Raw genomic sequence first — 15,812 nt, forward strand, 5'->3', positions numbered from 1 at the left:
TCGCTCTGAGATGAAAAGTAGCCGAAATAGAACACCAGAAAAGTGAAAAGACAAGTAATAACTTTGTAACTTACTTTATAGTCGTATTGCTAAAAATGATATTGAAACAGCGGCTATAGTTGCAGGAGGGTTCAGAATGACGACACAAACAGCAACGCCGAGGTCACTGAACGTGTTTCCGGGTTTTCTACGGGCTCCCAAAAGGCTCAAAAAAGTCGTTTCAAGAAACCTAGAATGCGTTCCTAACAAATACGACTTTTGCCATCGGGAACGGTTGGATGTCTTTCTTATTGACGTTTGCGAAGAACACAACACAAGAAAGAAATGTGTCTGTGAAAAGTATTTAATTCACACCACCACATGACCCGCGGCTTCATTGTTTACGCGCTTACGCAATCGCCCTAGTTTTCTTCCTCAATTAATGTGAAACTAGAGCTCCTCCCACTGCCTTATCACTTTTAAATAATCTTGATTTGCCCACAAACTATCCCACTGCTGGTGTCGGTGGCTGCCAGCACTTTCTCTCTCTCTCTCTCGCTCCAGACACGCACTCATTACAATGTTGTTCGTCTTTGCGCTGTTGTCGCCGACCACCTGGACTTTGCTGGCTCTGGCAATGGGTCTGCTGCTCCTGTGAGTGGAGCCTATTTTGTTCTAAACAAAATATATTTCTATCGATCCTTCTTGTGACACGCACATCCGTTTTTGCAGGTGGGGAATCTGGCCGTACAACTTTTTTAAGCGATACGGAGTGCACGGACCAAGACCTCTGCCTTTCGTGGGAACACTTATGCACTTCCGAAAAGTGAGATACACAAAACTCCAACTCATCTGCCTCTCACCCTTTGATTTTCTAATAGGACACACGTAATATTTCTTACTTACTTTTTTGTCCCGCGTTCCAAACGTTTGTCCCCCTCTTCTATCTTCCCAGGGATTGTTACCCTTTGACAGGGAGTGTCAAGCCAAGTACGGAGATGTGTGGGGGTGAGTTGTGACGTCACTTCATACGCAGGGGCCTACGATACAATAATTTGTTGTAGTAGTAGTTGTTGTTGTTGTTTTTTGTAATTAACTAGGATGTTTTTTTTTTTGTTTTTTTTTGTCTGTTCAAGAAAAAGCTGCAGAATCACAAAATAATCACAAAAGAATTTTCCTGTGAAATTCAGTTTGCTGCACTGAAAGATTTTGGCCGTTCGTTACTTGTAATGAAGTTTCCAGCTTGAAGTTTACCAAGTTTTGAGATCTTTATGTGAAGGTCAAAACACAGCATTCCCATTGAAATACTAATGTGCAATTTGAACGGTGTGTGGAAATACTGTTGGCTACATTGGTGTGGTTCTGTTTCATCCAGGCTCTTTGAAGGACGGAAACCTCAGTTAGTGGTGTCAAACCCAGAGATTGTTAAAACTGTGATGGTAAAGGAGTGTTTCACTGCGTTTACCAATCGCAGGGTGAGCCAACACTGTTCCTTTTCTCTATTGCTCAATTACTGCAAATCTTGTTTTGACGTAACAATGAATCATTTCGCCTGAGTGTTGTGTGTATTGCTCATCAAATTGCATCAGAGTAGAAATACCCATGCAGGATGCATCTAGCAATGTTGTCGATATACCAGAAATAATTTTTCCTCTTGAGGGTTGTTAAAAGATAGTTTTCTTTGGGTTTTTTATTTATTTTATTTTTTTTAATGTTCTAACTGTGTTGTTGCTTGTGTTGCTTTAGATGTTAAAGGTTTAAAATCTGTTTTTAATTCATCCAACTGTGGAATTTCTATTGTAGTCTATTTCTCATATTCTTCTGTCTCTCGTCCACTCAGGAAAACAACGTCAGCGAAGTCTTTAAGGATGCAATAACCAACATCAAAGATGAACGGTGGAAAAGAGTTCGCAGCACGTTGTCACCGTGCTTCACCAGTGGCAGACTGAAACAGGTCGTGAGCAGAACCACAGCTGCAACAATCTTTTCAACATGACCCTCAAGCAGTTCAGATTGCTACATGTAACAACAGCATGAGGCCTCATTGAGCTGCTGTTACTGCAGCATCCACTCACTTGCAACAGTAACACTAAAACTCAGGGACACTAATCACTTTCCAGGCGGCAGGCACTTCCTGTTTTTTGCCCAATGAGAAAGGATGTTTTGAAAAATGGACTTAAGAAACATCAGTGTTATTTGACAATGTTTGTCATCTAATGCGCCTCTACATGCAATTTTTTCAATGATGTTTCTCTACATTTCATTAGGTTTTTCCTTTTGTGTCTCGTTATGCGGACCAACTTGTTAAAAAGCTTGAAGAAAAAGCTTTGGATGAATCGATCGACATCAAACAGTAGGATATTCATGGTATCTTCAAAGTATCACAAAAAACAAGGCATTTCAATATTTCATAAAGGCATCATCTGGTTTTGGCCTTTTTCAGGTTCATGGCTCCATACAGTTTGGATGTTGTGACCAGTGCATCGTTCAGTATTGAGGCGGATTCCATCAACAATCCAGATGATCCGCTGGTTAAACATCTCAAGAAGATTATGACCTTCAGATTATTGCCTTTTTTTTTATTGAGTATGTACTCGAGCATGTCTACCAGACTACCACACACACAATTGTTTCTTCAAATTACCAAAAAGGGATTTATCACAATAAAAAAGACAGTTAACATCTTTTTGCTCACTTGACAGTGGTTTTACCCTTTGGTGCTCGTCTGATGAAACTTTTAAAAATTGACTTCATTAATACGGAAAGTACGGAGTTCTTCTTCAACATCATCAAGAGATTTAAAGAGCAACATCAAGGAGACGAATCTGTAAGAAATTAACTTTTAAATGAGAAAGCATGGTAATATTCTACATTTATTAATTAACCACTGCCTTTTCTTTCCTTTTGTTGTAGATTCGTGGAGACTTCCTGCAGGTGATGATTCAGAGTGAAATACCAGATTCAGAGGTTCAGGATGAGAAAAATCAGCCCAGCAAAGGTCAGTTTGCACCATGGATTTAACTAATGAAAAACAGGAATTCAAATTTGCTGACAATCTATTTAATTTCTTCCAGGTTTGACTGAACATGAGATTCTCACTCAGGCCTTTATTTTCATCTTGGGTGGCTACGAGACGACCAGTACCACTCTCTCATACCTGCTTTACAACCTGGCCATCCACCATGATGTGTTGCAGACTTTGCACAAGGAGATTGATGAGAACCTACCAAAAGATGTAAAAGACAATTCTGTCCATTCTTTCTAAAATAAGACCAAATGACATTTTAATCTGTTCTTTACATTTTTTCTTGTACCTTCTCCTCTCCAGGCCCCTATTTCATATGAGGCGGTGATGGGCCTCCAGTACATGGACCAGGTGATGAATGAATCACAGCGTTTGCTGCCAACCGCCCCTCGACTCGAAAGGACGTGCAAAAAAACCATCCAGGTTGACGGCCTCACCTTCCCAGAGGGAACAATTATTGGAATCCCCGTCCACCTTTTACACAAAGACCCTCGCTACTGGAGCTCACCTGAACAATTCAAACCAGAGAGGTAAACACTTGGCTTCTGCTATCCGTGAATCCGCCAGCAGGGTCTCTTGTCAGCTCTGTGGACTGTAGACTTGAAAGAGTATTTTGTGTCAGTGCAGGTTCAGTAAAGACAACATGGAGGATGTGAACCCATACGCGTTCATGCCATTCGGCCTCGGCCCTCGCAACTGCGTCGGGATGCGCTACGCTATCCTGACCATGAAGATGGTCCTGGTCCGTCTCCTCCAGAGCTACACTGTAGAGACGTGCAAAGACACCATGGTAAGATTTTAGCTCGCACATTGAGACTGTCTCATAGCTGTACCCTGCTGTCTCTAATTCCATATTAATGTCTCTTCATTTTCTAGATACCCTTGAAGTTTGACTGGAAACTTCAGCCCAAACAGCCAATCAAACTGAAATTTGTTCCCAGACACTAGCGATTCAAGACGGACTTGAGTCTGAAACTAAACAAGGCACTATATTGTAATTCATTGTTTTTTAACATGAGAAAATGACCAGTATGCTTCATGTTTCCACTATGTGAGCAGCCTCATCTAAAGAGAAATACATACCAGGAATTAAAAATTGTTACAAACAGGCTACACATGGCTTCCATGTTATGTCGAGGCTACTGTGTGGAAAACACCTGAGTCAGTCAGTTAATGTGTGTTTGAAGGACCTCTGAAGTCCTCCCCATTCATAATTCAGATAAGAGGTGTAAATGTCCAGCAAATCTACCAGATATTTAGGAAAAGGAAAGGACACAAGGACACGTGGTTCGAGCCAACTATAACCTTGGTACTGATATCTGAAGATGGAATATCTTACCTGGCATAAAGTCACAAACTCTCCAATTAAGATGTTGAAAAATGATTCCCTTGCTGACCAGGAACAATTGATTAAACAGCATGAAACGACTTGAGCCAATGAGGGGAACCAACAGGACACAGATATGTAAATATGAGTAGACTGGGAGTGTCAACATATCTCACGTTGCATTCAAAGTGAAGTTCACTTTTTTCCTGTTCAGTCTCACTTTTAGCATCACGTTTAAAAAAAATCTGTAGAATACAAGATAAATCAGTCAGACATACACACTGAAGCTGGTTTCAAAAAGTGTCATGTTTGCTTTCTAATTGAAAAGACTGCTTGAGAGTGTTTTTCTTTATTAAATGTATTTTATACCATATGTTAACTTACCTCTGCAAATAAATGCCCTCTATAAAATCATGAGTCAGACCAATTATACTGTTTACTGTCTCTCTTCCTTTGTGTGTGTGTGTGTGTGTGTGTGTGTGATAATAGTAATAGTCACATCAGGATAAGCTGACCGTCAAGTGCCCTCACGCTTCCGCTTACACTGACAGATTATACCAATGATCTTTGACAGGGCCGAGTATTAGACTTATATAATCATGACTTCACAACAGGACCTTTGCTTCCACTGGTTCCATATATTAGCTTATGGTCTGTTTGTTTAAAAATGGTATTTAACAACGCCTAAATTGCAGGAAATAAGGTTGGACAACACAACCCATGGAGATGTTGGAACTGGGCAACGGCGAGGTCGTTGAAAGCGCTTTTCGAGGAGCTCGCAAAAGGCTCGAAAGTGTGTTGTTTCAAGAAGCCTATCATCAAAGATACAGTCCTAACATTTTGGTTTTTTTTTAATGTTTTACTGTTGATATTTGTTTACCTTCATGGCTTTAATACATGTGCTAATACCTTTATGCTAGGAACGGAGACATTTCAAATTCCTAATGTAAACGGAGGACTGGGGATATGTCATGAAACTTACAGTTTGTGCCAACACGCATAAAAAGGAAATGTAAATGTTTCTTTAAAATGTTTAATTTACACCACCGAAGGACCATGGCCTATGATCCTTCATTGTTTTTGCGCTTACATAATCACCCTAGTTTTCTTACTCAACCGCCTGTGAACCTTGGGCTCCTCCCACTGCCTGACTACTCTGTTTAAAACTCTTGTCATGAGAACAAACGAGCCCACTTCTCATGTGAGTGGCTTCAGTCTCTCTCTCTCTCTCTCTCTCTTTCTCCAGACACGCAGTCAGCAATGTTGTTTGTCTTAGCGCTGTTGTCGCCGACCACCTGGACCTTGCTGGCTCTGGCCCTCGGTCTGCTGCTACTGTGAGTGGAGCCCTATTTTGTTCTGAACTGGGTGAATTCTGTCAAACCTTCCTCTGACTCGCACCTCTGTTTTGCAGGTGGGGAATGTGGCCACACAGAAAATTTAAACTACTTGGAGTACCTGGACCAAGACCTCTGCCTTTTTTGGGAACAATGCTGCAAGGCCTACGTGTGAGGGAAACATAACACTAAGCAACCCATTCATGCATTTTCTGGTCAACAAACATCATTTGATTTTGGATTTCTGCCATTAAACCAATGAGTGAAGTTTTTGCTTACATTCCAAACATTTTCCCCCTCTCTTCTATCTTACCAGGGAGCCATATCCTTTGACAGGGAGTGTCAAGCCAAGTACGGAGACGTGTGGGGGTGAGTTGTGACATTATAATAGCGCAAACCGATAGAAAACAAAGTATTTGTGTTTTCGCTATTAAAAAAAAGAAATCTCCAGGAGAAAACTCCAGTTTACTACTGTAAACAGCAGTTTACAGCATATATCATGTATGTCACAGTGTATTGACACACAAGTTCAAAAACAATTAAAGATTTAGCTCTTGAAATAATCGCAATCAACTGCGTGTGAGTGACGGCCGACACGGTCTGTTTATCTCCATAACTGAATTGTGATGATGAAAAGATGATGATAGTTTCCTGAAATGATGGGGAGTGTTTAACTTGGGACAGTGTACACTTCCATGGAGGTCACAATGTGACAAATGTCCGTGTCAATTTACAAGCTTGGGTAAATATATAACTTGAAAGATGTGTGAACATACGGTTGGTTATATTGAAGTGGTTCTGCCTCATTCAGGGTGTTTGAAGGACACAATCCTGCGTTAATGGTGTCAGACCCAGAGATTGTTAAAACTGTGTTGGTGAAGGAGTGTCTCACTGCATTTACCAATCGCAGGGTGAGTTCACACTGTTTTCCTTTTCTCTGTTGTTTGACAAATGCAAATCCTCTTTTGTGACAATGAAACAATTGTTGTGAACGTTGTGTGTATTCTTCATCCCAGTGCATTGCAGTTAAATGGAGCCTTTACTTCCTTTGTTTTTAACATTGTATCTGTATTGTTGTTGTGTTGGTTGTAGATTTCAAAGGATGACAGGATGGGTTTTTAATTCAACTCTTCATTCTGAGTCTATTTCTTATTATCTTCTGTCTGTCATCTTCACAGGAAAGCGGACTGAGCGGAGTCCTCGATGATGCAATAACCAACATCAAAGATGAACGGTGGAAAAGAGTTCGGAACACGTTGTCGCCGTGCTTCACCAGCGGCAGACTGAAACAGGTCATTGGCAGAACCATAACTTCCACAATCTTTTCAATATGACCCACTCAAGCAGGTCACATTCATATATACTGATTTCTGTGATTTATTTCCACATTCATTGGAGCCTGGATAGCCAGTAAACTGAAATGTTTCGTGAAAATAAATTGGATATTAGGTAGAAGAGCACGGGATCTGGAAAGTGGAAGCCCATTTAATATAAAAGAAAACCTGCTATTGCAACATCTGCTGACTAACAACATTAACCACGACCCTCCGGGAAGCTAATCGCTTGTGAGGTTGCAGGCACTTCCTGTTTTTTGTCCCAATGAGAAAGGAAGCTAAATGTCAATGTTATTTGACAGTGTTTGTCACCTGACGTGTCTCTATTTACTTTTAAAAAATGGTATGTTTCTTTACATTTCTCAAGGTTTTTCCAATTGTGTGTCGCTATGTGGACCAACTTGTGAAAAGAATTGAAGAGAAAAACTTGGATGAACCTGTTGAAATCAAACAGTATGGTGTCCATGTTATTTTCCAAAATCTGCCCAAAATGACAAGTCGTTTTAATAGTTCACAAAGCCATCTGGTTTTGTCTTTTTTCAGATTGGTGGGTCCTTACAGTTTGGATGTTGTGACCAGTGCATCTTTCAGTATTGAGGCAGATTCCATCAACAACCCAGATGGTCCTCTTGTTGCACATCTCAAAAATATTACAAACTTCAAGCTTTTGCCTATCCTGATTGCCTGTATGTACCTGGGATTCTCTTCCAGACGCCTTGTTCAGTTAACTAGTTTCAGTTTTTATTACTAAAAAAAAAAAAGCAATTAACATCTTTTTTGTTCTCTTCACAGTTATTCTCCCCTTTGGTACTCGTCTGATGAACCTCTTAAAAATTGACTTAATTTCCAGAGAAAGTGTGGAATATTTCTTCAACATCATCAAGAAATTCAAAGAGAAACATCATGGAGATGAATCTGTAAGAAATTAACGTTTAGACAATTGTGAAGGATTATGATAAAAACAAGAACACAAAGGTATTATTTTACGTCTATTACCCTTTTTGTAATCATTTACTTTTTGCCCTTGTAGATTCGTGGAGACTTCCTGCAGGTGATGATTCAGAGCGAAATACCAGATTCAGAGGTTCAGGATGAGAAAAATCAGCCCAGCAAAGGTCAGTTTGCACCATGAATTGAATTCATGGAAATTGGGAATTCAAATTTGCTGACAATTCCTTCTATTTCTTCCAGGTTTGACTGAACATGAGATTCTCACTCAGGCCTTTATTTTCATCTTGGCTGGCTATGACACCACCAGTACCACTCTCTCAAACCTGCTTTACAACCTGGCCATCCACCCTGATGTGTTGCAGACTTTACAAAAGGAGATTGATGAGAACCTACCAAAAGATGTAAGAGACAATTCTGTCCATTCTTTCTCAAATAAGAACAATTGACATTTTAATCTGTTCTTCACATTATTTCTTGTACCTTCTCTTCTCCAGGCCCCTATTTCATATGAGGCGGTGATGGGCCTCCAGTACATGGACCAGGTGATGAATGAATCACAGCGTTTTCTGCCCACGGCCCCTCAACTCGAAAGGACGTGCAAAAAAACCATCCAGATCAACGGCCTCACCATCCCTGAGGGAATGCTTGTTCGGATCCCCGTCCACCTTTTATACAAAGACCCTCGCTACTGGAGCTCACCTGAACAATTCAAACCAGAGAGGTAAACATTTGGCTTCTGCCATCAATGAATCTGCCTACAGGGACCCTCTTCCTTGTATATAAAATGGGACGGTTAAAAGTTGCACTTGCAGCTGAACGCTAACTTGGTTTATTCACAACTATGTGCCATAATTAAAAGTTCCATGAGTGAAGAGTCACAGGGCCCTGAGCACTTAGGTTCCGCTCTCCCGTGAATTATAACTCAAAGAGTATTCTGTGTCAGTGCAGGTTCAGTAAAGACAACATGGAGGAGGTGAACCCATACGCGTTCATGCCGTTCGGCCTCGGCCCTCGCAACTGCGTCGGGATGCGCTACGCTATCCTGACCATGAAGACGGTCCTGGTCCGTCTCCTCCAGAGCTACACTGTAGAGACGTGCGAAGACACCATGGTAAGATTTAACCCTGATGATCAGGTTTGGACATGCACATTGAGATCATTTTGTAGCCCTACTCTGTTGTTTCTAATTCCCTTTTAATTTATCTTCCTTTTCTAGATACCCTTGAAGTTTGACTGGAAGTTTCAGCCTGTTAAACCAATCAAACTGAAATTCGTTGCCAGATCGTAGTAATAAAGAAGAACTTGAGTCTGGACTACACAAAGCTTTAAAGATTACTGACATGCTATTTTATGTTTGGCCCACCACCTAAAATTCTGTTTCTGTGCCACATATCCTGCCAATGAGGTCAATACATGTCAAGAAAAGTTAAGCATTGGTGGTTGTCGCCATCTAGTGGCAGAGTCTAGTTTAGCTGACATTACACGTAAACAACCTTTTACTTCTAGACTATGTGAGCACACACACAACAGCTAAAGACTTTGTACTTTAATTTCGATATAAAGTATTTTGTGTTGACGCTATATGGCCACTGAATGGATAAACATTACAGTCAGTTAGTTTGTGTTTAACAGATGACTGAAGGGTTCCTCCTCCCATCACTCTGATAAATTACATCAATGTCCAGCAAATTTACCAGAGTTTTCAATTTGCTGGTTTGCCTAATTGAGAAGTTGAAATGTTTTTACTTCATCAGTAGAAACCTCAGCAGCAGCACTCAGACAAATATGAGTAGATGAGGCTGCGAAGGCGTCATTTATCATGTCCCCCCCCCCCCCATAAATGTATATTGATAATGTATGTATCTGCAAATAAATAGCCAATATAAAATGACATGTTCAACAAAGTGAACGTTGTACTTGTGAAAGTTGAATTCATCATAGAATGAATTGATCAATAAATCAATCAACACAATCGTGTCAACATGATTTCAGTGTGTGTGTGTGTGTGTGTGTGTTGTTGTTGTTGTTGTTGTTGTTGTTGTTGAATTCTTCTACGCAATATTTTCGCGAAGACACAAATTGCCCAAAAAATTAAGAGCCGGTCAACGGCGAGGTCGTTGGACCTTTAAACTTCCGGCCTTTCTACGGGCTCGCAAAAGGCTCAACAGTGTCTTCGAGACCCCCTAACGTAGCATAAAGGCAAAAAAAAAAGAAAAAGAAAAAAAGAAGAAGAAAAAGTTACGTGCAGTGTTATGTAATTTTAAATGTCAAAACGGGTTTCATGGCTCCCAGTTTTTCTCTGGGGGAAACGGGTCCAAATGGCGCTTTGAGTGGTACAGGTTGCTGACCCCTGCCCGAGAGGTTTGCTGGTAGTCCGGAGAGTGCTTTCGCCAATGATTGACTATTGATACTTGTTTATCTTAATGGCTTTAATACACGTGCAAATACCTTCTGGATGGAACGACGGCGTATGAGATTCATTATTTAAACACTGAGGAGTGAGACTTGACACACTGTCAGTCATGAGACTGACATGCTAACGTGCAAACACAAGAAAATGATGAAAATATGTCTTTTACACAAACGACGACCGGCCTATGCACCTTCATTGTTCACGCGCTTACATAATCACCCCAGTGTTCTTCCTCAACCAGACGTGAACCCCGAGCTCCTCCCACTGCTTGACCACTTTTCAAAAACTCACGCTGTGAGAACAAACTAGCTTAACTGCTCGTTGCGGTGGCTGCCATCCCTCGCGCTTCCTGCAGACACGCAGTCAACCATGTTCGTCTTTGCGCTGTTGTCGACGACCACCTGGACCTTGCTGGCTCTGGCCCTCGGCCTGCTGCTGCTGTGAGTGGAGCCTACTTTTCTTCTCATATATTCGGGGTGATTTCTGTCCATCCTTATTGTTGACGCGCACTTCCGGTTTACAGGTGGGGAGTCTGGCCGTACAGGATATTTAAACGAATTGGAGTACCCGGACCAACGCCTCTGCCTTTCGTGGGCACAATCCTGCACGTCTCTCGACATGTGAGACACACTAAACAACTCATAAATGCGTTCCTGGTGAACAACCATTATTGGATGTTTGAGGGTTTGGTTGTTTTTTTTTTGTTGTTGTTCATGTTGTTCCTCTCTACTTATTTTTTTCAGGGAGCCCTATCCTTTGAAAGGGCTTGCCAAGTCAAGTACGGAGACGTGTGGGGGTGAGTTGTGACGTCACGACGGCTCAAGCAGATAGAAAACAAGACATTATTGCTGTTTGTAATTTATTAGGATTTTTTTTTTTTTTTTTTTTTTTTTAAACGTCTTTCCAATAGAAATCTCCTCACTAAAACCATAGTTTAGTAGAAGTTATCACCTAATAATTTTGGCTCTGAAATGCAGTTAATAATTTGCCACACTAGAAGACTTTACCCCCTTTAATTCAGATTACGCAATCGCTGTGATTTGTCTCATGTCATCTACCTCTGAGCTTTAACTTTACCAAGATAAGAAAATAAACAGTTTGTGTAATATGTATGTCGTAGTTTATTGAAAGGAAGGTCATTTTCAGAAGGAGAACTCAAGATTTAGCTCTTGAAATAATCACCATCACTCCGGTGTGTATTAGCTCCGCAGCCTGCATGGACTGTTTCACCTCCAAGGAGTGTTTATTGGAGTGATTGCAGATCTTTCCATGAAGACACAAACATGACTTTCCGCATAAAAACTGGCATGAATATGTAATATGTGTGAATACTGTATATTGGTTGGGGTACATTGATGTTGTTCTGCCTCATCCAGGCTCTTTGAAGGACGGAATCCTACGTTAATGGTGTTAGACCCAGAGATTACTAAAGCTGTGCTGGTGAAGGAGTGTTTCTCTACGTTTACCAACGGCAGGGTGAGCCTGCGCTGTTTTCCCTCTCTCTATTGTTTAGCAAATTAAATGTATGTCGCATGTTGATGAAACATTTGCTGTCACTGTTGTAGAAATGTTGTTGATATACCCAAAGTTGTTTTTTTTTTTTACTCTTGCAATGAAAACAAAAATGAGAAGATCATTTTATCTGTTTCTTTTAATGTCGTAAATATGTTTGTGCTATTTTTAAGTTTTCAAGGATGAAAATGAGTTTTTGAATAAACTAACTCCGGTATATTCTTGTGAATTTCGTATCTTCACAGGAAAATGTATTTGGCAAATCCCTTGAAGATGCAATTTTCAACGTCAAAGATGAACGGTGGAAAAGAATTCGGAGCACGTTGACACCGTGCTTCACCAGCGGCAGACTGAAACAGGTCATTAGCAAAACCACAGCTGCCTCACTCTTTTCAACGGGACCTGGGAACATTTAATGATAAAGAAAACCGAAACATTCGAAAGATTTGAACAGCATGAGGCTTCCTAACAAGTGCTGAAAGCAAAAACACCTTTTCTAAAGCTGTGTTTCCCCCTCTTTAAACATGACAGTGCTTTGCAGTTCTCACTGAACTGCTGCTGCTGCAGCATTCACTCACTAACAACATTAACATCGACGCTAAGGGAAGCTAGTCACTCGTAAGGTTGCAGGCACTTCCTGTTTTTTGTCCCAATAAGAAAGGAAGCTGAACTTTTGAAAGATGGACCTGAGGAATGTCAGTATTATTGAAGGTTTGTCGTCTGATGCGTCTCTACGTGCTTTTAAAAAATGATCTGTTTTTCTTACACTTCTCAAGGTTTTTTCTATTGTGTCTCACTGTGTGGACCAACTTGTTAAAAAGCTTCAAGAGAAAAACTTGGATGAGCCCATTGACATGAAACAGTATGATGCTCATGTTATTTTCCAAAATCTGCAAAACAAAACAAAAAGCAAGTCATTTGAATAGTTCCCCAAAGCATCTGGTTTTGTCTTCTTTTTTTTTTTCAGAGTGATGGGTCCATACAGTTTGGATGTTATGACCAGTGCATCTTTCAGTATTCAGGCAGATTCCATCAACAATCCAGATGATCCTCTTGTTGCACATCTCAAAAAGATTACGAACTTCAGGCTTTTGCCTTTGCTTGTGGCCTGTATGTACTTGAACATGTCTGCCACACACAGAGCCTTGTATAATCCAGCAATCAGAAAGGAGTTCATCAGCAAACAACAACAACTGTTAACATCTTTTTGTTCTCTTGACAGTGATTCTCCCCCTTGGTACTCGTCTGCTGAACCTCTTGAAAATTGACTTCATTCCCAGAGAAAGTGTGGATTATTTCCACAACATCATCAAGAAATTCAAAGAGAAACATCATGGAGACGACTCTGTAAGGAAATAACATGCAGACAATAGTAAATTGAAATAAACATTGACACTGAGAATAACAGTAAATAAAGGGGGGATTATAAGCACAAGACAGCACATTACAGACAGACAACATTTGGCAGCAATTTTGGTGTGGTAATATTTCACCTCTATTAACCGTTTTGCAATCATTTATTTTTTTACTGTTGTAGATTCGTGGAGACTTCCTGCAGGTGATGATTCAGAGCGAAATACAAGATTCAGAGGTTCAGGATGAGAAAAATCAGCCCAGCAAAGGTCAGTTTGCACCATGAATTGAATTCATGGAAATTGGGAATTCAAATTTGCTGACAATTCCTTCTATTTCTTCCAGGTTTGACTGAGCATGAGATTCTCACTCAGGCCTTCATGTTCATCTTTGGTGGCTATGACACCATCAGTAACACTCTCTCATACCTGCTTTACAACCTGGCCGTCCACCCTGATGTGTTGCAGACTTTGCACAAGGAGATTGATGAGAACCTACCAAAAGATGTAAAAGACAATTCTGTCCATCCTTTCTAAAATAAGACCAAATGACATTTTAATCTGTTCTTTTCATTTTTTCTTGTACCTTCTCCTCTTGAGGCCCCTATTTCATATGAGGCGGTGATGGGCCTCCAGTACATGGACCAGGTGATGAATGAATCACAGCGTTTGCTGCCCACGGCCCCTCGACTCGAAAGGATGTGCAAAAAAACCATCCAGATCAACGGCCTCACCATCCCTGAGGGAATGCTTGTTGTGATCCCCATCCACCTTTTACACAGAGACCCTCGCTACTGGAGCTCACCTGAACAATTCAAACCAGAGAGGTAAACACTTGGCTTCTGCTATCCATGAATCCGCCAGCAGGGTCTCTTGTCAGCTCCGTTTTGGATTGTAGATTGTAGAGTGTTCTGTGTCAGTGCAGGTTCAGTAAAGACAACGTGGAGGAGGTGAACCCATACGTGTTCATGCCGTTTGGCCTCGGCCCTCGCAACTGCATCGGGATGCGCTACGCTGTCTTGGTCATGAAGACGCTCCTCGTCCGTCTCCTCCAGAGCTACACTGTAGAGACGTGCAAAGACACCAAGGTAAGATTTACCAATAAAATGTAGGGTTCAACACGCACATTGAGACTGCTAGACCGTAGCCTTGTCCTGCTGTCTCTAATTGCCTGTTCATTTCTCTTCCTCTTCTAGATACCATTGAAGGTTGACTGGAAGTTTCAGCCCTTGCACCCAGTCAAACTGAAATTTGTTCCCAGACAGTAATTCAAAAAGGACCTGAGTCTGGAATACACAAGGCACATTTTCCTTATTTTTTTTTTTTTAACTTGTGGAAATGATTGACATGCGATTTTATGTTTGCACCACCTAAAACTCATGTCCAGAATATCACATATCCAGCGTCATATTACCGTGAAAAGTCAGGTAGGTCGCAACACGCATCCGTTTTCTATACTTCCTCCTGCACTCGGGCTTGCCGGGGTGCTGGAGCCCATCTGTCATGGTCTCATCTATCATGGGACATAGTCAATACACATCTTGGACAAGTTGGCCAGTTTATCTCAAACTGCACGTCACCCCCCCTGATCTAAAGAGACACAGGCCAGCAGTTAAAGATTGTATATTTTTATTTCAGAACTCTAAAACAGGGTACAAATAGGGTCCATTTCATATCAAGGTTCTGTGGTCACTGAGTGGAAAACATTTGAGTCAGTTATTGTGTGTTTAACGGACGACTGATGGGTTCGTTCTCCTTATTCATAGTTCAGCCAAGCGGCGTCAATTTACCAGATATTTAGTCACACGAATAAAATAGTGAACAGGATACTGGCATAGTGAAGTCTCCTAATCAAACAAGACATTCATAGTAAGGCTTTGTGTGTTGAAAAAAAGGGGAAGAATTGCTAAGGAAAAGAAGAAGGTTTAAAACTAGCTGTGACCTTGGTGTTGATATCTGAAGATGGAACATTTTTACTTGGCAACTGTTGAGATTTTCACATAAACTAACTTTCAGGTTTTTGGAAACACAGATCTGGATTTATTGGTTTGCCCAGTTGTGACGTTGAAAATCCTTCACTCTGTCAGCAGAGACAATTGATTAAACAACATGAAACAACTTGAGGCGGTGAGGGGGAAGCCCAGCAACAGTACTCAGATAAATAGGAGTGTTCACACACGTCATTCTGTGTTCAAAATAAAGTTCACTTTTCCCACGTTCATTCTCACTGTAAACACAAGATAAGATAACATTATACACCTCACATATGCTGGTTTCTAACAGTGATTTGTTTTATTGTCATTTATTTTTGAGATTTGTTTTCTTTACTGTGTGTATATTTACTTCCGACAAATAAATGGCCCCCATAAAATCAAGTGTCAGACAAAAAGTGAAAATCATACTGGAGAACAAACCAGGTGGACATAACTGGAGAATTTTTAAACAAGGAAATCACCTCAGCATTGCTCAGACCTCAGCTTGAGGCTGTGTGTGTGTGTGTGTGTGGGGGGGGGGGGGGGGGGGTGTATTGGCCCAGTTGTCAGCATGTACTTGAAAATAAACCTTGTTTGTGAGCAGATGAGAGT

At 40.9% G+C, this 15,812-nt stretch overlaps 2 protein-coding genes across 5 annotated transcripts; both read left to right on the forward strand.

The window, feature by feature from the left end:
* Positions 1-489: 489 nt before the first annotated feature.
* On the forward strand, positions 490-4,113 carry LOC142901632 (cytochrome P450 3A27-like). The gene is made up of 13 exons (XM_076046211.1): positions 490-633; positions 712-805; positions 935-987; positions 1,355-1,454; positions 1,820-1,933; positions 2,247-2,332; positions 2,423-2,565; positions 2,682-2,806; positions 2,893-2,977; positions 3,054-3,214; positions 3,308-3,534; positions 3,632-3,794; positions 3,881-4,113. The coding sequence occupies exons 1-13, from the start codon at positions 560-562 to the stop codon at positions 3,950-3,952; spliced, it is 1,497 nt and encodes a 498-aa protein (XP_075902326.1). The 5' UTR covers positions 490-559; the 3' UTR covers positions 3,953-4,113.
* A 1,413-nt stretch (positions 4,114-5,526) lies between these two features.
* Positions 5,527-15,598, forward strand: LOC142901630 (cytochrome P450 3A30-like). Of its 4 annotated transcripts, none has more exons than XM_076046209.1 (13): positions 5,527-5,665; positions 5,743-5,836; positions 5,982-6,034; positions 6,477-6,576; positions 6,844-6,957; positions 7,367-7,452; positions 7,543-7,685; positions 7,792-7,916; positions 8,030-8,114; positions 8,191-8,351; positions 8,445-8,671; positions 8,899-9,061; positions 9,167-9,922. In XM_076046209.1, exons 1-13 carry the CDS (start codon positions 5,592-5,594, stop codon positions 9,236-9,238), a joined length of 1,497 nt encoding a protein of 498 aa, XP_075902324.1. In that variant the 5' UTR covers positions 5,527-5,591; the 3' UTR covers positions 9,239-9,922. The 4 variants fall into 4 exon arrangements, with proteins under 4 accessions (XP_075902324.1, XP_075902325.1, XP_075902322.1 ...); XM_076046207.1 differs by lacking the exons at positions 5,743-5,836; positions 5,982-6,034; positions 6,477-6,576; ... (7 more) ...; positions 8,899-9,061; positions 9,167-9,922 and adding exons at positions 10,887-10,983; positions 11,107-11,159; positions 11,740-11,839; ... (7 more) ...; positions 14,153-14,315; positions 14,424-15,598 and having other exon boundaries at positions 5,535-5,665; XM_076046208.1 differs by lacking the exons at positions 5,527-5,665; positions 5,743-5,836; positions 5,982-6,034; ... (8 more) ...; positions 8,899-9,061; positions 9,167-9,922 and adding exons at positions 10,652-10,803; positions 10,887-10,983; positions 11,107-11,159; ... (8 more) ...; positions 14,153-14,315; positions 14,424-15,598.
* Positions 15,599-15,812: the final 214 nt, after the last annotated feature.

This window comes from Nelusetta ayraudi, unplaced genomic scaffold, assembly GCF_046127955.1.
Source record: "Nelusetta ayraudi isolate G7.1 ecotype Tasmania unplaced genomic scaffold, CSIRO-AGI_Nayr_v1 ptg000089l, whole genome shotgun sequence".
Classification (NCBI taxonomy): domain Eukaryota; kingdom Metazoa; phylum Chordata; class Actinopteri; order Tetraodontiformes; family Monacanthidae; genus Nelusetta; species Nelusetta ayraudi.

What these genes read in the sequence shown, in the direction of transcription:
- LOC142901630 (XM_076046207.1), top strand. Translation starts at nt 5,592, where the DNA reads ATGTTGTTTGTCTTAGCGCTGTTGTCGCCGACCACCTGGACCTTGCTG. An exon ending in CTACGTTTACCAACGGCAGG is followed by an intron (nt 11,840 to 12,120) that starts GTGAGCCTGCGC and finishes GTATCTTCACAG; the next exon opens with GAAAATGTATTTGGCAAATC. An exon ending in CCAGCGGCAGACTGAAACAG is followed by an intron (nt 12,235 to 12,651) that starts GTCATTAGCAAA and finishes ACACTTCTCAAG; the next exon opens with GTTTTTTCTATTGTGTCTCA.
- LOC142901632 (XM_076046211.1), top strand. Translation starts at nt 560, where the DNA reads ATGTTGTTCGTCTTTGCGCTGTTGTCGCCGACCACCTGGACTTTGCTG. An exon ending in GAATCGATCGACATCAAACA is followed by an intron (nt 2,333 to 2,422) that starts GTAGGATATTCA and finishes GGCCTTTTTCAG; the next exon opens with GTTCATGGCTCCATACAGTT. An exon ending in AGACGTGCAAAGACACCATG is followed by an intron (nt 3,795 to 3,880) that starts GTAAGATTTTAG and finishes TTCATTTTCTAG; the next exon opens with ATACCCTTGAAGTTTGACTG.